Genomic DNA, 26,558 nt, shown 5'->3' on the forward strand with positions numbered 1-26,558 from the left:
TAATGTACACAAGACATTCTTTCCCATCTCAAAAGCCTCTCTTCTCTCCACCAAGGTCAATAGAATCTTCAGCCCCCAGCCTTGAGCCTCCTCTTATTCTATGTCTCAGAAGGGCAGGAAATCTGCCAACAGGCCTTGACCTGCCTTGACTCTGCCTGCAGGCAGACATTTTTTCTCTTTTATTTCTCTGTTTAGAGAAGTGTCAAAACAACAACAAAGGTCAGCCTATGATACAGATACATCGAGGTTAGGCCCAGGTAGAAAAGGTAATTTCAAGGCAGGATCCTACCCAACCAGCTTATCATCTGTGCTTTAAAAAGGCACACAGATATCTGATTCTTTTACAATGTTATAGAAATGTATGCTTGCTGTCTCTTAAGAATCAATGGGCTGGGGTCACAGGACGCTGATTCATAAGATAATCAAAAGGAAAACTGGAGTAAATGACTGGATTGGTATGTAAAATAAAAGACTGGACCCGTGTTCTGCAGGAGATGAGCTATCCAGAGAATTTTTTAGGATAAAAAAAGAGAACTACTTGGAGAACTGACAGAGACATACCAACACACACACACCACACACACACACACACACACACACACACACACACACACACAAGCAAGCAGAACATGAACAGAGAGATCTCTTGGAATAGCAAGCAGAACACAAGTCATCAGTTTGTATGCATGAATTGACTTCAAGTAATTGTTTTCACTACTTCCATACACTCCTTCTCTTAGAACCCCTCTCTGTGCCGGCCAGGACTGGTCTTTGGAAATTTTTTACCATATGCCTTGTCAAGGAACAATGGGTTTCCACTGTACCATTGGAGCCAAATCCAGTGTTGGCATCACCCAGAATTCCACCAACCCGTGCTCTAAAGCCCACCATTGCTATGAGGCCAAACCTGAACCCCTGGATGTCCAGACACAAAATCCTTCCAGATTCATGAGGACCCTAGTTCCCCTCCACTTATTAAAAGACATCTATGAAGTCCTAAGTGTCACCCATAATGAACTTACTTCTGATTGTTGAATTTTTCTAAATGTCAAACCCCCTTTTTATGATGGAATCACTTATAAAGCATCAGTCACTGAATCTGCAGAGTCAAACAATTGTAGATGGCAACAAACAGGCCCTAGTCAAATTATTTTGCAATAGGTTAAAGGACAAGTGTTATGAATGCATCAAAAAATACCCCAAGAATATTTCTGCCTTTGTATTTAGACCAATCCTTGGGATTGTACTATTTAATACTACTAGAGGATGCCCGTAGGCATGCTCAACTGGCCTAACCCCATGCATCCAGATGAAAGCACTTAATGCCTCCTCTGACTTCTGTGTTCTGGTTCAGTTGGTTCCCAGGGTGACTTCCCATTTGGGAGAAGATGTTCTCAACCACCTTATTTGGGCCCTCATGATAGATTTAAGAGAGAACCCATTACAGCTATTGTTCTGTCTACCCTCCTAGGCATTGGTATAGCAGGAACTATAGGAACAGCAGCCACAGTCTTAGTATTACAGGGTGCCTATTACAGCTCCTTGTGAGAAATGATTGATGGGGATGTCCAAAGATGAGAAAAGTCAATGACAGCTCTAGAGAAATTTGTTTCCTCCTAGCTAAAATGTTTTTGCAAAGTCAAAGGGGTTTGGACTTACTCTTTCAGAAGCCAAGAGGGCTATGTATGGCCCTTGGAGAAGAATATTCTGTATATGCAGACTATATATGGGTTTTTAGAGAATATATGACCAAATTTAGGAAAAGATTACAAGACAGACATCTAGAGAAAAAGAACAGTCTCAAAGGATAGTATGAATATCTGTTCAATGGGTCTCCCTGGTTAACTATCCTAGAATCCTCTGGCTGGCCAACTCATTATGTTGCTCCTATTCTTCACTTTTGGGCCCTGCATCCTTAATAGGCTGGTTAACTTTATCAGAAATGGAATCAACACTGTATAGCTCTTGGTCCTTAAGTCTCAATATCAACCATTAGAACTTGAGATCATATATAACGAGGTCCTATGATTGGGCCTTCCTAGATACTTGTGAAGGGGGGAATGAGGGCCCAGCTTAACATTACAATCTACATTTGCTTTCAGACTCCATTTTGTGATTAACTTGCCCTGTGAATGACTTTAGCTACTAGAAAAGCCCCAACTTGTTCCAGGAGCCATGTCATCCTGGTAACAATCCCAATTCCCTGGGCAAATAGCCATTCTACTTTTAGCAACAACCAATCAATTATTAAGGGGAAAGTACCTAAACTCTAAAGTAGATTGATTAAACTAGCAACCATTTTTCATACCAAGCTGAAATCATTACTAGCCAATAGAAGTGCACCAAACAAATACCAACCAGTCATGTAACTGCCAAGTTGAAAAGTCCCTCACCCTGCTACCATGATAAATAGATAGGCAAGCCTTGTACCAGCTCAGGACCTTCCATACCATCCACTGTGCTAGAGAGGTTGGAGGGTCTGCACTCAAGCTTGAATAAAGACTCTTTGCTTTTGCATGTGAGTTAGACTCCTGGTGGTCTCTGGTGGTCTGTGGGGACCTCACAGTCCTGGCATAATACAGGTAGAGGTTTGAATCAGAAGGAAGATGGAACACTGTGGGGCTTGCTGGTGGCTCAGCAGACAGGAGATTGGGATGTGGGTGTCTCTCCTAGTTGTACCCTGTGGAAGCAGTCCTCTTGGGAGACAGGTAGAGCTGTGGGCTGGGGAATAGGGTACTAATTTGTAACTGCAGATAGAGGTGTAGACTGGGAAGGAACATGGGACTCTGAAAGGACCATTTTTATTAACTTAGTAGATTTGTTTCAGTACTTCTTGCCCCAGATTTGGTATCAAATGGTGGAAGTTAGTCTATCAAGTGAGTAGAAGCTGAAAACTAGCTGGTGGTATTACTCTGATATCTCGTAGAGTCCAACCAACATTAATCTAAAGAAATTAATCTAAAGAATTAATCTAAATTAAATATTATGCCAATACATAATATAAAAGGCACAATCTTTAAATAAGGTATAATACTTGTAAATATATATCTGTGTATATATTTACATATATATATATATATGTTTATATGTATGTGTATGTATATGTATGTGCATACATATATTAAGAGTTCAGCCTGCTAAATCATGAGTGGCATTACATGGATGGTATGGATGTCTCACAGGCATAGGAGCAGCAGTTCACTTCAATATCTCATCTTTATATAGTTCATCAATCAACCAAGTCCAGTAAGATGATCAGCAAGTACAGATGCTTGCTGGCAAGCCTGATTATGATGCTGTCTGCAAACTTCTGTGTAAAAATAACTTTTATTTGCCTGAACACAATTGCTGTCTCAGAGGCTTACTGTCACTATCTGATAACCTAGGCCAAATACTGGAAGCTTCTAGCCTCTGTACAATCTAATCTAAGCCTAGAATGGTTTTAGCTTCTGAGGCTTGCTGATGAATAAGCTCGCCCCTTCCTAGTTCTCTCTGATCACTGGCTGGTTGATTCAACTCTGCTGTTCTGGCTCAAATGCCTCTCCAAACTGACTGCTTCAAACTGGCTTCTCTCTCTTGAACTCTGAATTGTTCTGCTCAGCCTCATACTAACTTTGGCAATCTGATCTAATTTTCTGGTTCCTTCTCATTCTCCAACTCGTTCTCTCTTCATCTGTGTCTGCAGTCTTTCTCTGTACAGTTGTCCCAGTGACACTGCCTATGCTCCTTTCACTGTTCTCTCTTAAATTGTGTCTATTTCCTCTCTTTTCTTTTGAGAGTGGGGCATATCCTATTCTGTCAAAATTTTCTCTGATCTGCCACTTGTTCTGCTACTTAATTATACATCACCTTCAAACGTGAATGCTTCCTTCTACAAACAAACTTTACGTTCAGTGATTGGATTAGATGTATTTACTAAGGGTGTGTCTGAATTCCATCTAGAAGGATTTAAGGTGTGTTATGTTCTGAGACACAATACAATTAGAAACCATTTTTTCAGTAAATAACACAATCTCATGGTTCACAGTGTGATCAAATATCCTTCAACACTATCCACATTAGGCAAGAAGGACATCTTATTCAATACATCTTAGTATTGGTATTGGTTCAAAACTCTAGAAATTTGATGTTGGGTATTTTATTTTTGACATATTTACCTACAGTACAACTTTGGAAAAAATGTTTTCTGATGACAGTTATCACAATAAAGCTTAAGGCATGACTACACCAAAACTCTTGCTAAGTCCACGTGACCTCTTTTATAGTATAGGTTCTGTTGACAGAACCAATATGTAGAATAAAGGTCTAGGGAGGAAGAGTCTAGGATAAACTAGAGTTTGGAGCACTTGGGTGGATCCTGGCTCTACAGATAGTATTAGTCACCAGACTATTTACCATATCAATATCCAGCTTTCTGGGTGGAAGCAGGTATACACCTCTTTTGTTGAAGAGACAAACATGTCCATTTAACATTCCTTGTTTCCCTAGTACTTATTGGTGAGCATAAGGACCTTGTGCCATTTACATCTCACCATTTCTAATAGAGGTCATGGTCGAATATATTGTCTCTATGACTAGTCTAATTAATATAGGCAATCATAAGAGAATTATAAGAATATCTAACAGAGGACCAAGAAAAGAGGAAATCCATCCTAACTATGATGGACATTCAGAGGTCATTAGAGATTTTTGTCTTTCTCTTTACGCAAATAATTATCTTGGCCATCAGTAGTATGAGAAAAATCTGACACAATAAAGCAACACATGCCTGACAACCAAGTTTATTCTTGAGCAACAGGTAATCTACAGTAGCTCTATTTTGTAAAACTGTGGCCCCCAACTCACCCATCTGTTGATTAATTTCTGCTAATATTTTTGTTATAATATTAGTAGTTTCACTAATTATACAGGTCATCTTTGAGACCTTTATTTGTATTTTAGTAATTGTTCATGGGGTAGGCAATAAAAAAGTCATTGTGAATGAAACCATTACAGGATCTGATAGATGCAAACAATTATCATAATTTTAGCGGAAAGTTCTCTTAATTCTATGAATAAATTACAAACATTTATTGAGCAAAATGGGGTTTAATACAGCTTATTGTATGCAAAACTTTAAAACCTTCAGAAAGATATAAATAGCAATTTCACAACAAAGTCCATACTGAAGGTAGTTGTTTTTCAGAGGGAAGGGTATGAATACAGGTGGAATTTCAGTAATGAGGGATATAAGTACATTTAAAGCATAAGCAATCTGATAGAAAAACACCAAGAATGTCAGGAGAAATCTTATGAGTATGGAACTGGGTGGATTCTATTTTGTCTCCTGTAATTTATGCAAAGTGTGTATGAGTGACTCCTTTGCCATATAAATTTCTTTTAAGAGCCCTTGTCTCCTCTAGTACAAAATGATTATTCTCGTTGACTTCCATGTGTCAAATGGAGCCAGAAGTTATTTTCTAAATCATTGGCAACAGATATTGTAAGAGTAAAAATTAAAAACAACTTGGCAAAGACCGAAGGACGGCTTGCTGAGCTTGCTGAGAATAGCCATAATAAAAATATCAAGCCCCTCTAGGGACGAGGTGACCAGAAATGTAGAAACAACCAAAGACATGTCTTGACCAGTCTAAACATGCTCAAGTGAGTAATGGGCCACCTGGTGTTTATCCTAGAAGGTCTGAGGCTTCATGGTCAAAAATAGTGGGCCATCCAGCCTGTCAAAATGATTGCTTATGCAGAGTGCTGATGTTTGAAATATCCAATTGTATGTAACTGCGCCAGAATTTCCTGCTTTTCCCTTCCCCCTTGTGCCTCCCCCTATAAAAGTTCTAAACTTCCTGGAGTCTTCATTGAAATTCTCTCCCCTGTGTGGGATGAGTTTCGATCCAAGGGCCCTTGTTAGTAAACTTCCTTTTGCCATTTGCATCGAGTCAGTCTCTTGTGTCTCCTTGGGTGTGCGCTGATCGGGACTTGAGTTGGGGGTCCTCTTCGTGGGTTCTTACAATATCATGATTTTAGGTACAGTAATATCAACATTAGTAGGCAATACATCAGACATTATTTTCTCATCTTCATACAATTATAATTTCCACTATCAGAGATTTCTAAAGAGTACTTATTTATGCTAAAATCCATAGTATTGCATTTGGACTGATCAGTTAGATTAGTCTAACCAAAGTATCCCCAATTCACATGACTAAATACTTGTATTGCATCTTTTATGCAGGCAATTGGTTCTAAAGGGTAAAAATAATCCTTAGCATGGCAAAATAACATCATACTGAGAATTAACATGCCGTATAGTTGGTAAGCATGACAATATTTTGCTGTTTCCTCAATTTTTAAAATAATTATAAATTGTTACTATTTCTTGCTGTTTCCCCAATATCTTGGCTTGATGAGTTAGAATCTTACTGTCTTCCCAAGCTATGGTCTTCCTCCAGGGGCACCTCCACTTAATGGGTTTGTTGTCTGGCAGTCTCTTGGATGCTGTTCTAGTCAGATGCATCAAAGTGGAAGCCATATGAGACTTAGTTCATTTTCTGGAAAGACACAAGCATAACCTCACCCTGATGTTAACAGAACATCAGGCCCTTTCCTCTGATTAGTCTCTAGATCTTTCCATTTAACATATATTTTAGGCAGTGTCTTCTTCAGGCCAAAATGCTTTTGTGCAGCAGAAAAAAACAAGTTAAATTCAACATAGCTAACTGTGGCTTAGTATGTGTGGATTTAAGTGGCTTTATACATTCCCTTTAAAAATAGTATTCAAATGTACCTAAAATAGTATTTTAAAAATTTGTTGTTTAAGTCTTTGATAGTGTTGTTCCACAATAATTTGACTCTGTAGATCCTGTAGATTGTAAGGGAGTCTGTAACATGGTTAGTATTTCATAAACTGCAAAATTCTTGAAGTGTTTGTTAGTATAAGTAGGGTCATTATCATTTTTTATTTGTTTTTGGAGTCCTTGAAAGGAAAACGTGTATAATAAATGACTAATGGCATCTGAGGTTGTTCCACTTCTGTGAACAGAAGCAATAATCATATTTGAAAAAGTGTCAGCTGTTACATGAACATATTTTTAATTAATAAATTAATTAATTAATTAACTTTATATCTCAATGGCAGCTTACTCTCTGCTCCTGCTTTAAGAGTCTCATGTGAAGGCCAAGCTGTAAAACTGCTGCATATGTGCAGAGTGCCTAGGTCCATTCCATGTATGCTCTCTGGTTGGCTACTCAGTCTCTGTGGGTCCTTATGGAGCCTGTTTAGTTGACTGTGTAGGTTTTCTTGTTATATCTTTGATTTCTCTGGCTCCTTCAATCCTTCCTCCCCCTTTTCCACAAGGTTACCCGAGCTCTGCCTAATGTTTGACTGTGGGTCTCTGCATCAGTTTCTATTAGTTGCTAGGTAAAGTCTCTCTGATGACATTTATGGTAGGCTCCTGTTTGCATGTAGATCAGAATATCATTAATTATGTCAGGGGTAGGCTCCCTGTCATGGTATGGGTCTCAACTGGACCAGGTATTGGTTGGCCCTTCTCACAAATTCTGTTCCAATTCTTACCCCTTCATATCTTGTAGGTAGGAGAAATTGTGTGTCTAAGGCCTTGTGGCTAGGTTGATGTCCCTATCCCTCCATTGAAAGTCTTACCCATTTCCTAGGAGATATCCTTTTCAAGTTCCAGACTCCATAACCTCCATTCCTAGGAGTCTTAGCTAAGGTCACCCTCATAGATGTCTAGGAGTTTCCGTTGCCCTATATTTCCAGTTCATTCCAGAGATGCCCCCCTCACACCAATTCCAGTTCTCCCAGTACTCTCTCCTCCAGTACGCCCTCCAGTTGATCCCTCTTGTTCCCTTCCCCCAGCCAGTTGCCTCCTTCCACCCACCCTTTGATATCTATTCTATCTTCCTTTCTCTGTAAGATTTAAGTGTCCGTCCTTGAGTTCTCCTTGTTACTTATTTTTCGGTGTCTGTGGATTGTAGTGTGGTTATCCTATACTTTATGGCTAATATCCACTTATAATTGGGTATGCTTGTCTTTCTGGATCTGGGTTACCTCATTCGGGATGATCTTTTCAAGTTCCAACCATTTACCTGAAAATTCATGATGTCCTTGTTTTAATATCTGAGCAATATTCCATCATGTGAATGGACCATGTTTTCTGTATCCACTCTTCCATTAAGGGACATCTAGGTTATTTCTAGTTTCTGGCTATTAATGATACAGCTACTATGAACATAGGTGAGAAAGAGTCCTTGTGGGATTGTGGAACACCTTTTGGGTACATGGCCAGGAGTAGTATAGCCTGGTCTTCAGGTAAAACTATTCCTAGTTTTCTGAGAAACCACCAAACTGATTTCCAGAGGGATTATACAATTTTATACTCCCATCAGCAATGTGCAAGTGTTCCGATTGCTCTACACACTCACCAACATGTGAGGTCACTATAATTCTTGATTTTAGACATTCTGATTAGTGTAAGGTGGAATGTCAGAGTCATTGTGATTTGCATTTCCCCTGATAACTAAAGATGTTGAACATTTCTTTAAGCATTTCCTGGGCATTAGAAATTCCTCTGTTGAGAATTCTCTGTTTAGCCCTGTAGCCCATTTTTAAATTGGGCCATTTGGGTTGTTGGTTTCTAACTTCTTTAATTCTTTTTATATTTTGGATATTAGCTCTCTGTCAGGTGTAGGGTTGGTGAAGATCTTTCCCCAGTCTGTAGGTTACTGTTTTGTCCCATTGACAGTGTTCTTTGATTTACAAAAACTTTTCAGTTTTATGAGGTCCCATTTATTAATTGTTGATTTTGTTGCCTGAGTCATTGGTGTTCTGTTCAGGAAGTTGTGTCCTGTATCAATGAGTTTAAGGTTATACCCATTTTCTGTTAGATTTACTGTGCCAGGTTTTATGTTGAGGTCTTTGATCTACTTGGCTTTAAGTTTTGTGAAGGGTGATAAATATGGATCTACTTGCATTCTTCTACATGCAGACATCCAGTTAGACCAGTACTATTTGTTGAAGATGCTCTCCCTTTTCCATTGTAGGAGTTTGGTTTCTTTGTCTAAAATCAAGTGTCCATAGGTTTACAGGTTTATTGCTGGATATTTGATTCTATTCCATTTATCAACCTGTTTGTTTTTATGTCAATACCATGTGGTTTTTATGACTATTTCTCTGTAGAAGAAGTTGAAGTCAGGCGTTGGAATGTTTCCAGGTATTTTATTTTAAAGGATTGCTTTTGCCTATCTTGGTTTATTTGCTTCTTTCATATGAAATTGAGTATTTTATTCTTTCAAAATTTGTAAAGAATTGTGTTCAAATTTTGAGGGGAATTGTATTGAATCTGTAGGGTTTTTTTGGGGTAGGACAGACATTTTTACTATGTTACTCTTACCAATCCATGAGCATGAGAGACCTTTTCATCTTCTGATATCTTCTTTAACTTCTTTCTTCAAAGACTTGAGGTTCTTGTCATATAGGTGTTTTACATGCTTGGTTAGAATTACACCAATTTTTACATATTTATATATACATACTTAGTATATATATGTGTATATATAAACACACATATAACACATATATAAATATATAAATGTATATATGTGTATGTAAACACATAAAATATATACATCTATTTTATAATATTTGTGACTATTGTGAGTGTGTTGTTTTCCTAATTTCTTTTAGCACCTTTATCATTTGCATAGCTAAGTGGTATTTATTTTTTGAGTTAATTTTTTCTTTTTTCATTGGATATTTTATTTATTTACATTTCAAATGTTATCCATTTTCCCAGTTTCCCCTCTGCAAACTCTCTATCCCCTCCCCCTCCCACTGCTTCTATGAGGTGCTCCCTCACCCATTTATCCACTCCCACCTCACTCTCCTGGCATTCTCCTATACTGGGGCATTGAGCCTTCAGAGGACCAAGTGCCTTTTCTCCCATTGATGCCAGATAAAGCCTCTGCTACATATGCAACTGGAGCCATGGGTCCCTCCATGTGAACTCTTTAGTTGGTGGTTTAGTCTCTGGGAGCTCTGGGGGGGGGCTGGTTGGTTGATATTGCTGTACTTCCTATGGGGTTGCAAACTACTTCAGGTCCTTCAGTCCTTTCTCTAACTCCTCCATTGTGGTTCCCATGCTCAGTCCAATAGTTGGCTGCTAGCATCCATCTCTGTATTTGTCAGGCTCTGGCCGAGCCTCTCAGGAGACTCCTCTCAGCAAGTACTTCTTGACATCAATAATAGTGTCTGGGTTTGGTGTCTGTTTGAGTTAATTCTTTATCCATCCACTTTACTGAAGACATCTCTCAGCTATAGGAGTTTCCTGGTAGAATTTTTGGAGTCAATAATGTATACTATTATATCATCTGTGAATAGTGATACTTTTGCTTCTTCTTTTCCAATTTTTATTTCTGTTATCTCCATTAGTTGTCTTATTTCTTTAGCTAAAACTTCAAGTACTATATTGAATAGATACAAAGTCAACAGCCCTATTTTGTCCCTGATTTTTCCTTATTTATTTATTTATTTATTTATTTATTTACATTACATACTGATCAAAGCCTACTTCCCTACTTTCCTCCCAGTCTCATCCTCATGCCCCTCTCCCTTTACTCCATCCACTTTTCCTCAGAGAAGAGGAGGCTAGCCCATGAGTACCAACCCTCCATGAGTACGTCAAGTTGCAGCAGGTTGTAGTGGAATTGCTTTAAGTTCCTCTTCATCTAAATTTGACGTTAGTTATCAGCTTGCTGTATATTATTATTGCTGTATTTTTTTAAAAAAGAAAAAAATATGTTACCATCCTGAAGGTAAAGCTTCCTATATTGTGTGCCAGTTGCTGGAGTCTCCAAGACCAGCAGAAAAATGATCTGTGTGAGACAAGAAGATTATCAGGTTCAACATGACTTACCAGTTGGTGTTAGTTCAAACTTCTAGAATATGGCCATATATAGCTTATTTTGACATATTTACACATAGTACAACTTTGGAAAAAAGGTTCTTAGTGACAATAATCACAATAAGGCTGAAAGCATGACTACTTGAAACTTTTACAAAGTACATGTGATTTCTCCCATAAAAATGAGTTCTGTTGACTGAGAAACTACACTTAGAATAAAGGGTTAGGAGAAAGAGTCTGGGATAAACACAATAGTCTGGGAGATTCAAAAGAGGCCTGGCCTTACAGGCAACACAGATCACCAGGCTATTAACCACAACAATTTCTAGTTTTCTGTGTGGAAAGAGAGACCAAGAACCCTAGTCCATGTGGGCAATAGGGACCTTAGGAGAAACTTTTGCAGAAGATACCATCCAGGCCACAAAACTCTAGGGTGATTAGTCTCCCTGGTAACCAGAACTGCTGGAAAAGAGAAAACAAAAACCAAGGGGAAAAAACCTCCAAACTACCCATCCAACAAAGACTCAAAAACCAGTAACTAAGCCTATAATAACTACAAAACAGAAGTGGCCAAAGGTCAGCACATAAACACAATCAATAACAGCCAGGAAAATATTGCACCACCAGAGCCCAGTTATCATACTATAGCAAACCATGGATATTCTAACAGAGCTGACGCACAAGAAAATGACCTTAATCCAATCTTACAGTGATGAGAGGTCTTTAAAGTAGTAATTAACAAATCCTTTAAAGAAATAGAAGAAAATACAATTCAACAGGTGAAGGAAATGAATAAAACTGTTCAAACATGAAAATGGAAATAGAATCATTAAACATATGTATCATTAAACATACACACACACTTAAACTCTCTCTCTCTCTCTCTCTCTCTCTCTCTCTCTCTCACACACACACACACACACACACACACACACACACACCCTGAAGGAATTCTGTAGATGTAAAACCTGGGGAAACTACAGAAACTACAGCATCACCAAAGAATATAAGAGAGAGAAGAGAGAATGTCAGGTGTAGAAGATATCATAGAAAAAAAATCAATACATTGGTCAAAGAAAATGTGAAATGTAAAATGTTTCTGACACAAAACATCTGAGAAATCTGTGATACTATGAAAGGACCAAACCTAAGAATAATAGGAATAGAAGAATGAGTTATTTTCTAGCTCTTTCATCCAGAAAATATTTTTAACAAAATTATAGACAATAATTTTCCCAACTTAAAGAGATGCAGGAAGCTTACAGAACACCCAGTAGATTAGACCAGAAAAAAAAAACAACACTCCAGCCACATAATAATCAAAACACTAAATGTACAGAACAAAGAAAAAATCTTAAAGTCTGTAAAGGAAATAGGCCAAGTAATATATAAAGGCAGACCTATAAGAATTACACCTAACTTCTCATCAGAGACTCTAAAAACCAGAAAGGCCTGGGCAGATATCTTGCAGTCTCTAAGAAACCACAAATGACAACTCAGACTACTATTCAAAACTTTGAATCACTATAGAGTGGAAAAACCAAGATATTCCATGACAAAACCAAATTTAAAAAATATCTATCCACAAACCCAGCCCTACAGAGGATACTAGAAAGAAACTACAATTTAAACAGACTAACTATACTTAAGATAACTCAGGAAATAAATAATTTCATAACAGCAAAATCCAAAGGGAAATGTTTCTCTTCCTCTCTCTCCCTCCCTCTCTCTCTCTCTCTCTCTCTCTCTCTCTCTCTCTCTCTCTCTCTCTTTCTCTCTCTCTCTCTTTCTCCTCACCCCTTCTCTCTCTTACTACTTATATCAAGATAACAGAAATTAATCTTTGGCCACTCATATCTCTCAACATCATTGGACTCATTTCATAATAAAAAATAAAAAGACACAGGCAAACAGATAAATAGGATCCATCATTCTACTGCACACAAGAAACACACCTCAGCAATAAAAATAGACATTACCTCTGAGTAAAGGCCTGGAAAAATGATTTCCAAGCAAACAGATGCAAGAAGGAAGCTAAGATAGCCATTCTAATATCTAATAAAATATACTCTCAACCAAATTTAATTATAAGGGATGGGGGAAAGACACTTTATACTCATCAGTAGAAAATCCACTAAGATGACATCTCAATTCTGAGTATCTATGCTCCAAATGCAAGGGCATATACATTAGAAACATTACTAAATGTTATGCAAAATGTTATGCTTGTATAGATGTTATGCTTGTATATGCAAGGGCATATACAAAAGAAACATTACTAAAGCATAAATCACATCAAACCCCACATCTTAACAGTGGGAGACTTCAACACCCCAATTCCATCAATAAACAGGTCATCCAGACAGAAACTAAACAGAGAAATAATGAAGCTAACAGATGTTATGACTCAAATGCACCTAACAGATATCTACAGTACCCAAGTACAAAGAATATGCCTTCTTAGCATATCAAGAAGAAACAAGTGACAACAACAAAGTGTGCCCAGGATGTTGGGAAAGGAACCTTTAATTACTTCTGGTAGGAATGTAACCATAGGCAACCATTACGTAAATCATTATGGAGGTCCTTTGCAAACTAGAATTCGAACCATTATATGACCTAACTATGTTACTCTTGGCCATAATTTTCAACTGCTTTAAATCACCACACCACAGAGATAGTGGCAAGCCCATATTTTGCAAGATTCACAACAGTCCAGACACGGAACCAGTCTAGATATCCATCGACAGATAAATAGATAAAGAAAAAATATGCACCAACTTAGTGGAATTTCATTCACCTGTAGAAAAAAAATCAAACCATGACAGTGTTAGGGTAAATAGGTGGAAATAGAAGTCATTATCTTCAGTGAAGTAAAGCAGTTGCATAATATGACTCATAATGAGAGAGAGAGAGAGAGAGAGAGAGAGAGAGAGAGAGAGAGAGAGAGGGAATTACGTGTGTGATAAAGTACAAAGAAGCCATGAATGGAGAGAGATAGGTTCTATGGGAAGAGAGAGAAATGATAAAAGGGTCAGAGAAGTCATGTTTTGCCAGTGCAATGAATACAGAAGTGGAGGCTGATAGAACGACATAAATAGACTGGGTCTACCTATACTTACTGGAAAAAGTTCAAAATATAAAAAGCCTTAGTTGAGAAATACTTAGAAAACTCTCATATACAGCTATGGGATGTAGATTTGTGATTTGTTTACATAGAGGGAAAAGACTCTTCATTTTATATGTCAACAGGATTGTTGTACACTTTGTATCTCAATGGCAGCTTACTCTCCCTCCTCCCCTTCTAGTCTATCCACATCTCTCCTCCCTAGCCTCGCTTTCTCATCAGAAAAGGGGAGGTCACCCACGGACATCAACCAGCCTTGGAGTATCAAACTGCAGCAGGTTTAGGCCCATCTTCTACTATTGAGCCTAGACAAGGCAGCCCAGTTAGGGGAAAAAGATCCAAAGGCAGGCAACAGAGTCAGAGACAGTCCCTGCTCTTGCTTTAAGAGTCTCATATGAATTCCAAGCTGTATAGTAGCAGAGCAAGGAGCTGCCTGGCCATATGATCACCCTGTCTCTGGGCAATGATGGAGGCCATTGGCATCCACAGGGCCTTTGGTGGTAACATGGATTACTGACATCAACACAGGCCTGGGCTGCAGTAGGACTTCAATCCAGACATGTCCCTTAGTGGCAACTCAGACCTGGATATCACCATGATCTCAGATGGCAGTGTAGGCAACAGACAGCAACATGGTTTCAGGCTAAGGCACAGACCACAGGCACAGACATCTGCATGGTGTTAGGTGGTTACATGGACCATGGATATAGAACCAGCCTTTGGTCAAACCAGGACTACTGAGCACACATGACTCTCAGCATCATCATGGAGCATAGAGGTCCTTCAAGGAGGTCCAATACAGAAAGCGAACTGTTCCTCATCTCAGGCCTCCACTGTATAACACTATTCATATGAAATGTTGGAACAAGGCACCTTTATATGGACTAGTGGTTTCAGACTTGTGGGTAGTAAAAGCATGAATTCTTAACTGGTAAGGAATTTGAAAAGCATAATGAAAACTTCTAGCAAATACGTAGTACTGGTAGTTGCCAAACAAGAGGATGTACAGAAAGCCATTGAGTTCAACTATCTATAATCATGAGATTTATCTCATCTGAGTGTTGTTATACGAGTGGGAAGTCTACTACATAAAAAAATTTAAACATTACCTATATGTGTGTGTTAAGAAAAATCTCAAAATTTTGCAGTGTGAATTTCCTTATTTATCCTTTTTAAAACATCTGCTTTGAGCTACATAGTTCAGGCCATACTCTTTTGGTAAAGGTGAACTTACATTTTATGAAGAAATGCCATTAGTAGGAAGGAAAGAATCTTTAACATTAAAATGTGGAAATAATTGCTATAGCGACAATAGCAGATGATAATACTGCTATGCAAAACATATTTCAAAAAATTTTAAGAACAATAAGCCCGAGTTCCTGTAATGATCTGTTCTAGTAAAGTTGGCATTTTAGAGAGTTATCCATAAGTTAAAGGCAGATACATTAAGAGAACACACTGAAAATATATGCGAGGCATTTCTATTAGATAACGGGGAGAAAGATTTCTTGGTATTGAATGTTTAAATAGTTCATAACATCAAATGTATTGCATATTTTACTTAGATTTTATTTTATAAAAACTTTAGTTTTTTAAAGGAGATGTTAGGGAAACGAGGTCATAGCATACATGTTTTACATGAATTTTTTGAGAAGTTGAAATGCATCTCCAGCTAAGAAGGAAATATACAGGAACATAAAAGTTTTCCTCCTTGAGATGGAGTCTCCCCATGTATCTAGGCAGTGGTTTTTGTGATTCCTGGGAACAAGGTTATCCAGACATCTTCTTTTTCAGCTGTAGGGCCTACTTAGTAAGAGCAGGCCACTGAGTGTATTTTGCATCCATATCTTACCTCAATCGCCTCTCTGTTTTGCTATATGGGAATGGGCTTTAAGGTTTCAAAAGCAAATGATATTTTCAATCTCTCTCTCTTTCTCTCTCCCTCATGGTTTTGACTCAGGGTATAAATTCTCAGCTTCTGTTCCCACACCATGCCTTCTTGCTTGCTGCCATGTTCTCTGCCATGACAGCCATGGACTTTGCTCTTACAGCATACAAGGGACCAACCTGTGGCCAATATATACCAGTTTCAAAGCAGAGAAGAAAGAGACACAGCTTTAGTAGGTTTTTCATTTCTCCTGAACAGATTCTTACAGCCTGCTGTGTTAGTGCCAAATACCTGATGATCAGAGATGACTCAGAGAAAAGACCAGTCTCTAATGAATTTATAATCTACTCAGGCAGGGACAAAGGACAGTGTGTATGAAACAATCCTGAAACAGATCCAAAGTAAGCTCTTCCCACATTGGCAACATACCAGATATCCAGGCATGGGGGCACATTTAATCCCAGCATTTGGGAGGTAGGGGCAGGGAGATCTCTGTGAATGTGTAGCCAGCCTGGTCTTCAATGAGAATTCCATGACAGCCAAGACTGTTGCACAGAGAACTGTGTCTCAAAAACAGATGAACAAAGAAACAACCAAACAAAACAACACACACAGACACACACAGACACACAAACATACACATACATACACACACACACACACTCACACAAGACAACATCTGATTATGCAGCTTTTGTAGGCCTGTAATTCACTTTGTAGACAAGGTTAACCTCAAATTCATAGAGGTTTACCTGCCAATAAAAATGTACTCAAAATGTTCCAAAAGCATGGTTTGATTATTTTATTGGGTTCCAAATTGGTCAAATATCCTGTCATGATAAAAAGCTAGCATTGAACAAATTAGGACCACAAGGGTCTCACATACCTCAACATAACAAGTGCTATATACAACATTTTCATAAACATTATATCAAGTAGAAAACCCTTGAAACCATTTTTTTTTTAAACAGGGCCAGGGGTGCTCAGTCTTCATTCTTATTTGATATATTTGTCAGGGTCTCAGCTAAAGCAGTAAGAAAAGAGAAAGAAATAAACAGGAATATTATCAGGAAATAAAACAGCCAATGCATTCCTATTTGATGATAGCTTGATCATTAATTTTAAAGGCCAGAGAGACTCCAGCTGAAAACTCTCCAGGTCGCATCAAGGGAAACAATCATCAAGTACGGAGACAGCACACAGGCTGAGAGGTCTTCAACACATAAAATCAACCATGGGATTGATATCTAGACCTTAAGAGGATATTTAATGTAAACATGAAACATCAAAAGTAATTCGATTGAATGGGCTAGCAAATTGAGCAGATATTTCTCACAGGCAAAAATTATAAAGTTCAAGAGATTTTTTTTGAAAAATTGTTCAAAATTTTTAGTCGTTAGAGAAATGCAAAATAGACCTGCTTTGAGATCCTGTTTCATCGCAGTCAGAATGGCTATCACCAGGAAAACAAGTGACAAGAACAAAGTGTGCCCAGAATATTGGGAAAAGGAACCTTTAATCACCATAGGAATGTAATCTTACACAGCCACTATGGAAGTCATCATGGAAATCTAGAGATAGAACTATCATATGACTTATACTACTCTTTGGCATATCTTCCAAGGGATTTAAATTACCACTACTCAGAGACACGGGCATGTCCATGATTATTGTTGTAGTATTTCAGTTCACAACAGATCAGACATGGTACCAGCTTAGAAATCTATCAAGAGATAAATGGACAAAGAAAATGTCATATTCACAAGCAGAACGGAATTTCATTCATCTGTAAAAAAAATCAAATCATGACATTTTCAGGAAAACAGATGGAAATGGAGGTCATTATTTTCATTGAAACAAACGAACAAACAAACAAGTCTCATAGTGTGACTTTCAAGAGTGATCTGAGCACTGCTTTGTGTTTGTCCTTGGATGACCAGCATTCTAGGAATCAGCTGCCTTTGCTGTGTGTACAGGAACGCAGGGTCATCGTTCCTTCTTACAGATAACACTTGCCTCACACAGAAATGTAGCCAAGTGCGATCCTCTGTTCTCTGAGAAAACAGTCATAAGGATATTCCAGTCCCTGCTCCCTCACATATTCCTCGACATTCCTAGAGTTGTGGAAATGCTCAGAAAGGGGTGGTTTAGGGATAAAACAGTACATGTTATTAATTTTAAAACGCAAATGTTGAGAATTTTTCACATGCTTTATCTGTTGACATTATTTTTATCCTTCTTCCTCCTCCAACTTCTCTGGTGTCCCTCATTCCCATTACCCTTCATTTTACAAGCCCTTAGTTTTTACTATTTTATATTTACGCATGCATGTATGTATGGCAAGTCCACTTTTTTGCTTGTATGCATTTGTATTATGTGTTTTCCATCTGGGATGGGATACCTATCCCAGGGTTAGACTATGGAGGAAACTGGTTCTCTCTGTCTCTGTCTGTCTCTCTGTCTCTCTGTCTCTCTGTCTCTCTGTCTCTCTGTCTCTCTCTCTCTCTCTCTCTCTCTCTTGTTGCCTGTAGTTCTTCATGTAGGGTTGGAACCTTGAGATATTTTCCTCATCCACATTGATATATTTACTGTTGTTTTATGTAGGTCTTGTTGAGACAACACTACTGTCATCATCCCTGTCATACAGAGAAGTTAACACCTAGGAACAGATATTTTTGTCTTCCACCGTTACCATCTTTTGGTTCCCTCTTGTGTCATGATTCCTGAGTTTTAGGAGTAGGTGTTGTATTGTAGGTGTATCAGTTGATGGGAGTGTCATGGTGTGTTGCTCTCTGCATTTTGAGCAGCTTCTAGGCAATGTGAATCACACAACCTTCTCTGTTCGCCCTTACTTAAGCAATAAGACTCTACTCGTTTGTTTCTCACCAAGGTGCTTCTTGCACCACTTTTCATCTTGGTGCAGATCCCAAAGGAAGGGACACCAAGAGTTTGGATAGTTGATGGATACAAAGATCCCAGTCACAACACAGTATTGGTAAACTTTCACCTAGTGGACAGAAGTCCAGTGGTCTCTGATTACCCAGGACACAAAGCACACACACTGTCTTCAGCTAAGTGCTTCTTGTCTTTCTTCAAGTTGGGGGACATCCAGAGACAAGATCTTATGCTAGAACAGCCACACATGAGTTTGAGACTTTGAACACCAGGGTGGAGGTTTGATGACCTATTTTCTTCCATTGAGTCTTGGGAAATAGATTCATATCTCTCCTTGCTTCTGTTATGGCTGATAGATTGGGGAAGATTTCCTGGTAGAGTGAATTTTATTAATATTTAAGGTAGTCTAAATCAAATCAGGCATCTCTGATATTTTCTCTGGGCCTCAAAGGGCAATTGACATCTAATATGCATTCCTACAAAAGATTAAATATGTACTTCATAATACATTTTATGTGTATTACATTATCATATATTACTGATGAAAAATAGGTATCATTTATCAAATTAGACCTTTCAAAGTTGAGCATCTGCGTAGAATGGTGAGCTTTTCTAGCCAATGAAAAGAACGTTTCATAAACTTTGAAGGCATGATCCTTCCTCCCTTTTTTTAAATAGCCAGGAGGGTACAATCTTATATGACTTTTATGTTTCATTTATTTCTTATATCTTTCTTTTTCTCAGCATAACTGATACTTTGTATGGAGGTTTACATCATGCTAAACATACAGAGGGAATTGTTGAGAAATCCTGGGAAGAGGAAATGGGGAACTGGGACACAGTGCCATTGCTGAAGGCATTGATAGTTAGTAAATAATCTTCTTCACTACTTGGCCATGATATTTATTACAGAAATCTTCACCTTTGCAGCAAAAGGTAGATATCTTCAAGGCTCCCAAATACACATTTTGAGGCAGACATGCCTTATAGCAGTCCAATTCAGTATGATTGTGGACCCACTTGCCTAGAAGATAGAAGCATTTATATTTAGTGTCCAAAACACACTGGTGTTCACAGTGAGGGAACTTTATCCCCCAGTACCAACCCTGTTTTTCAGAGCAGGAATACATATACCGTTCAGCAAGGATGCCTTCAGACTAGCTCAAACACCTTACCTTTTTGTGAGAATAGGAAGAAATTCCTGGTTCTGCATCCAGGCTTGTATATTGTAGTGCAGTTGCTCTTGCCTGCCAAACAATGTCCACTTTTGTAAGAGTTGCAGACCATGCACACTGTAGCTTGGACTAGGAAAAACAAATGTAAAGAGTGAGAAAATGATTGTAGTGACTAAGAGTGCTAGAGACACAGCATAACCCAGAGGAGTTGTCCTAACAGAACCTCAGGTGCTGATGGTATTACATCAGCTTGTATTCACGACTTCCTTAAGAAGCTAAGGGCTTGACATTACAATGTTGATTGCATAGAAAATAAAGTTATTGGTATGCCTTTGTATACAATGCCATTGTGCAATAAACTATAAAAGTATCTATGTAAGCAAATCTGACACCTAAAGTTCCTTTTTAAATGCATGAGAATAATAATATCATGCAAATAGCACAAAATAGATATGCAGATAAATGGAATAGAATAAAGGCCAAGATACGAGGCTATGTAACTACAAGCACCTGATTTTTGACAACATGCTCAAAAGACCCAGTAGAGATATTATCTTCAATAGATAATGCTGAGAAAACCAGATACCTGTATGTAAAATAATGAGCTAGATCATTATCTCTCACCATATGCAGATATAAACTCCAAATCAAGGAAACCTCAATGTGAAACTCAGAAACTTGTAGAAGAAAAATTAGGATGTACACTCCAAGAAATAGGCATAAGTAACAAGTTCCCGAGTAGAGCTGTAATCCCTAGGGCAATAAGGGCAATGTTCCACAAATGAGACCTAAGCAAGATAAAAAGATAGGAAATTAGGGTGACACAGGGAGAAAAATCAAGGATGGAGAGTAAACTCTTTCCCCAGCATCTGACCTGATTTTACTGCTGAGAATGGCAGAGAGTTCAGACTCCACTGGCACAGAATAATGGTCACAGGTACAATATGTGTTTTCCAAATGCCACCTTTCAAATATAATGAACAAATTGTGTTCCCTTATTGGTAGATGTAAATTCCAAGATGAAAAACTCCTCAACCAAGAGTATTAAAGACAATAATTAGGTTGTGCTTACTCAGGGTGATGTCAACATATAACTAGTATGTTTGCTCCTGGAACTTAAGGGTGCCCCTCACAAATTCACTTCCCAGCTTTTACTGTGAAAAATTCTTTAACTTTATTATGAATTATATTCCTTGTGCAGTGTCACAAAGAAGGAAGGTGGTTTCTTAGCACTATTAGAGACATAACTCCAGAGATGCCTTAATCCCATATGTTCCTATGATAAAGTAAGCTAAACTGCATCTCTCCTTTGAGAAGCCTACACATGCTTAACAGAATGACCCCTTTACCCCAAGAAGAGAATAATGCTAATTACAGTGATCATCATGTACCCTCTTTTTATATGTTTAATAAATTCACCTTTGCTTTAATTTTGGTTTGTCCTGAAATTAATTTCTTCCTTTTAATTTCTTCCCTAGGGACACAAATCCTAGGCCACAGTCTTTGAGGCAGACTGTCAGGTTTGCACATGTGCCCCTAATACTAGAGATACACAGCAGGGAGATTATCAGTTGTACAAAGAATGAAGAGGCAGCCTATAGAACTAATAAAACCTTTGCCAGCTATATAGTGGACAGAGGATTGTTATCTAAAATATAAAAGAAGAAACCTTCAAGAAACCCATTAAGAAAACAAATATCCCAGTTCTTTTTAAATGACACTGAATAGAGATATCTCAATGGGAGGATACAAACAGCTGATAATTATTTTTTTTCTTGGCATGTTAAACATTCCTACCCACCAATAAAATACAAATAAAAACCACTTAATGATTTTATCTTACACTAGCCCCCCCCCCATCCCCCAAAGGGAAGCAAATGACAAGAAAAATTGACATGGATTTGAGCGAAGAGGAGCCTTTTCATTTTCATTGAAGACATGGACTGATTCAGCTACAGTGGAAGTAACTGTAGAGTTCTTTTTTTTTTTTTTAAGTAAAAACAGAAATACCATTTGGCATGACCTTATAACTCCTAGACTACATCCGTCAAAAACTGTATCCACTGTAGAGATACTGGCACATCCATGTTCACTGCTGCTCTGTTTACAATAGCGAGAAAACAAAATCAGCCTAGCTGTCTATAAATTGCTGAGTGAATGACTATGTGGTTTAGACACACCATGGGTTATATTCATTTGCAAGAAAGAAAAATAAAATTTACAGGAAAATAAAAAGATAATTATAATCATTGAAGTAATTCATTCCCAGAAAGAGAAACACTATATGTTCTGTATCTCATGTAGAGCCTAATTGCAGAATTTTCAGATTTGTGTTTTTGATCTACAGTGTTTGTAGAGGCCAGGGGAAATAGAAAGGGACTACTGGGTGAGTGGGCAGGGTCCTTAGAGGGGAGATGGTTATAGCAGAAACACATGCAACATGGAAATAGAGGAGGGAAATACTGGGGGTGGGAAGGTTTAAGCAGGGATTGGAGCAGAGGGATGGGGTTTAACTAAAACTTAACATACTTATGGAAATACTTATGGAAACCCATTACTTTGTAAACAAATGAAAAATATAATTTAAAGGTGGAGTTAAAACACAATGCATGGATGGACAATACTTCCAGAGGAGATAAGTTATCAAAAAGAAAATCCCAGTGCCAATACTTCCAGAGGAGATAAATTATCAAAAAGAAAATCCCAGTGCCAGGTGTGGGCTCTCTCTCTCTCTCTCTCTCTCTCTCTCTCTCTCTCTCTCTCTCTCTCTCTCTCTCTCTCTCTCTCTGAGCTATTGGTTGGGAATTCACAGGGATCCCCCCAAACAACACAGCCCATTGCTACCATTCTTGTTTACCTGTCAAACTGAATGGTAAGACCTTATGCTGAAGATACAACATGCTTTAGGTGTGGGACCTAAAGAAATCACAGTAGAACTGGCATAAAAACTTACTTTATGCTGGCTAATGTTCATAGCACCAGACATTCTCTATAGGATTCTGGGGAATAAAATCCATCAATTGTATTATCCAGTGGTCATCTCTACAGGCTAAAATACTGACATGTCAGGCAAATATGCTCAGTGGAGTAGTAGCGCAATAAAGGTATGCAGGTAACCAACTGGTTTTGATTAGATCTAAAGACTGCTTCACTAGAAATAATCCATACCTGGTACTATAAAGCGGGTCAAAACCCCATGTCTCAAAAGGTCATAGGTCTTAAGGGAGAACCTACTACTGTTTTTAATTCTTTTTTTTTTTTTCTAGATGGATGTGTCAAACTGCCCTCTAGATATTTATGTATATAGCCAAAGATTAGTGTTTCCCTCAGCCTTGGCCAGAGAAGTTTCTCGACAGTGGTCAGCGGTTAATGTTGAGACTCATAACTGAATGAAATATTAAGAATAAGTGATTATTGAGTACTCAGCCGTGTATGGGATATCTATATCGTATCCCACCCCCAAATGTTCAGGGAACATTGTGGAAGAGGAGGTACAAGGAATGTAAGAGGTTGGGAAAGTGCTACGAACACAGTCTCCTGAATATGACCTGCTCAGCGATCTCAAGAACTCACAACAGCTGTGTCTACCAATGTAAGACCTGCATACTATCAAGCCAATTGACTTTCTATCATGGACTCGGGAAGGGATTATGAGGTCTTATTCCTCCCTGAGGAACTATTGTCAATTAATGTACTACAAGTCAGGAAGTCAGTTTTTGGGTTTGTTTTTGTTTTGTTTTTTCCCCAGTGATGTAGCTACTGTTAAGTTGTCTATGTTCCTGTAAAAACCCATGCAAGAAAACCTAATTAAACTCCCTGGGTTATAGAAAAAAAAAGGAGACATGAAGTTTGGAGGAGGACTTGTTGTGAAGAAGTGCTTTAGAGGGAGTGAGAATGCAATAAAAGTAATGGGGAGATACGGTAAAAAATAAAATACGATAAAAGGAAAAACACTTGTGGAAACAGTGGGATGGCTCAACAGGTACCTGCTGTCAAGGTTGATGACGTGAGTTCAATCTCTGAGACCCACTTGGAAAGGCAAGAGAATTGACTCTCAAAAATTATTCTCTGATCTCCACATGTACGACATGATGCGCGCGCATGCGCGCGCACACACACACACACACACACACACACACACACACACACGGTAAATAAATAAATGAAATAAAAAAGAAAATGCTTGAGGAATAGATATTGTCCTGGCAGCACAGAAAGGAGGCACATGCACAGTATTTCATAGCATACACCCTCTCCCCCCAAAGGAATCTGATAATCAAATCTACCTGATCAAAACAATGTACTTGATATGAAAGACTAGCTTAAGATAAGCTCTTCAGTGACCTCTCCCAACATATGACTGTGCTAGGCAGCTTCTGCAAAGAAAGGCATAAGTACTCATTGGCTGTTACTGTGGATTAAAGGAAACAGATTCAAAGACATAGATGTACATGAACACTCAAAATCATTCTTTTTTACTGAGTGGAACCAACACAAGGATCTTCACTTCTTTTGGGTCAGCTTATCTTAGAGTCGTGACCTTGACCTTCCTCTGATCCCCACACACTATGATCACAGTTACTCAGGCCACCATGCCACACTTACTCTCAGCCATCTCTAGTCCCTTTCCTCTCCCTTGTTTTGGCTTCAAAGGACTCACTATTACCTTGGATGAACACAAAAGCAAAAGACCCCAGCAGCAGGAGAAGGAGCAGGAGCTTGCCCATCTCAGTCTGGGCTATCAAAGGACACAGGAGAACAGCCGGTAGTGAATGCTCAGGAGGGTAGATGAGAGCAGGTTTCAGACTCTTCTCTGAGCTGCTCCCAGGATGTGGGCAGGAGCTTCCTTACACACCTGCCTGTGGGTGTTTTGCCAGTATCCAGGCTCAGGAAAGTGTCCCACAGAACCAACTCCTACAGAGCTTCAAAGGGCAAAGGGGAGAGGATGTCCCTGGATCCATCTCATATTACTTCATAGATGAAGCTAAGGTTGTTGATTTCCTAAGTGAGCTCACTAAGGTTGAGTGGAGAGCAAGGTCACAGACCTCTTATTTCTATCTCGTCTTGGCAATGGTGAGGGTAGCAGCAACAATAGGACCTTGCTCTTCATGTTCTGTAAATCAGGATGTGCACTCACAGCCTTTATGCCTCCTTTATAGTAGGTTTTCAGCATAGTAGAAACACAGCTAATGCCATCCAAACAACGTATGTAAAAGGGATAAGTGGCTTACAAAACAGATTTCTCCTCATGTAAAGCATTAGCTTTCTAGCTTCTAAATATCCATATTAACTAAGTTATATTTTTCCCAAACACAGACTTAGCTTCTGATTTACACAGCTGAAATACTCAGAAATTACTTGTTTCCTGAATGCTTGGCCTATGTGTATAGCACACGGGGCACAAAATCCAAGAGTTTCCTAATGTTTAAAATTACATTCCTACTGATGTTATCTAAGGTATCTTTAGTCATATCACCCTGCTTAAAAATAATCATCCCAGAGACACTGCGCATGCCTGTGCATCCAGCCATAGGAAGACGAAAGAGCACAGGGCAAGCTCAGTAGCTGAGCAGACTGGGGCTAGAGACCACCTCAGGTTTCTGGAGCAGTCTTCTGCTCCTTCTGTCATCTTCCCTGTACATGAGCCCTCCATGACGGAGACCATCGTAGCCTTATACTGCATAGTTCAAGAATAGTTAACAGATCATGCAGCTAGTCCTTATTACTGAGTAAGCAAAGGTTAAAAGAAATAAATGAAAAAATGGCTGGCTGGATAGTTGACTGAATGGTGGTCTGTGTGTCGAAAACAATGACTGGAGGCTGACAGCTCAGATCCCAGATGCACCACACTCTGAGAGCTTGGTGCACTTCATGCTTTACAAGCATGGCTATTATACTTGAGAACTCCTTGCTTAGCTTTCCAGCACTAGGATAGTGCTTTACACACAGGAGGAGTCCAAGATGCATGGGTGCTAGGCCACAAGATTTAATAATTCACTCAGCTTCAAACTGTTTCCCTGTGCTGTATCCCTCTATTTACCTGTATGTTCTCTGTATCCCTCTACCATTAACAGTGGAGTTCTATTAGTTCTCCAACTTCCTAACCCTTATTTTCCCCCATTGTAACCGTCCTAGGGAAGAGATGAAGAAAGAGTAAATGAAGAAAACAGGTCTAACAAATTAATGCCTTTTCTAACGAACACGTTGCCCTTGTGAGGCATCAATTTTCTAATCCATTCTCAGTTTTACATACTTAATGTACAACTGCCACTTCACAAACCATGTACTCTCAGGCAGGGTTTCCATATTGGCCCAATACCATATACAGAGAATTTTAAACAAAGAAAAGAATGTTCTAGGTAAACATCTTGATGATATTTATGGTTGTCAAATTTGACATTACTTTCCAAGAATGATGGAGTCTATCACATGGATATTTTTTTCATAATATATCCATTGTTTCAAGGATGCTGGTCATAAAGAAACCTCTACTTAGATATTGATGGGTAACTGCTATACTAAGGAAAGCCTGTACCAGCAATCTCATGATAGAAACA

The 26,558-nt window shown here is 38.6% G+C and overlaps 1 protein-coding gene across 1 annotated transcript; it reads right to left on the bottom strand.

Annotated features, from left to right (window-relative positions):
- Positions 1-19,001: 19,001 nt before the first annotated feature.
- Positions 19,002-24,805, bottom strand: LOC114636450 (urinary protein 2-like). Its single transcript, XM_028784535.1, has 3 exons — positions 24,668-24,805; positions 20,002-20,130; positions 19,002-19,850 (listed from the first exon to the last, which is right to left on the bottom strand). The coding sequence occupies exons 1-3, from the start codon at positions 24,726-24,728 to the stop codon at positions 19,693-19,695; spliced, it is 348 nt and encodes a 115-aa protein (XP_028640368.1). The 5' UTR covers positions 24,729-24,805; the 3' UTR covers positions 19,002-19,692.
- Positions 24,806-26,558: the final 1,753 nt, after the last annotated feature.

Source organism: Grammomys surdaster, unplaced genomic scaffold (genome assembly GCF_004785775.1).
Source record: "Grammomys surdaster isolate TR1022 unplaced genomic scaffold, NIH_TR_1.0 124092, whole genome shotgun sequence".
NCBI classification, from domain to species: Eukaryota; Metazoa; Chordata; class Mammalia; order Rodentia; family Muridae; genus Grammomys; species Grammomys surdaster.

Excerpts from the sequence above, each read along its gene's own strand:
- LOC114636450 (XM_028784535.1), bottom strand. The coding sequence starts at position 24,728 with ATGGGCAAGCTCCTGCTCCTTCTCCTGCTGCTGGGGTCTTTTGCTTTT. Across the intron at positions 20,131-24,667 it reads TGCTTTTGTGTTCATCCAAG|TCCAAGCTACAGTGTGCATG; the intron begins GTAATAGTGAGT and ends TGTTTTTCCTAG. Across the intron at positions 19,851-20,001 it reads CTTCCTATTCTCACAAAAAG|GCAAGTGGGTCCACAATCAT; the intron begins GTAAGGTGTTTG and ends TCTATCTTCTAG.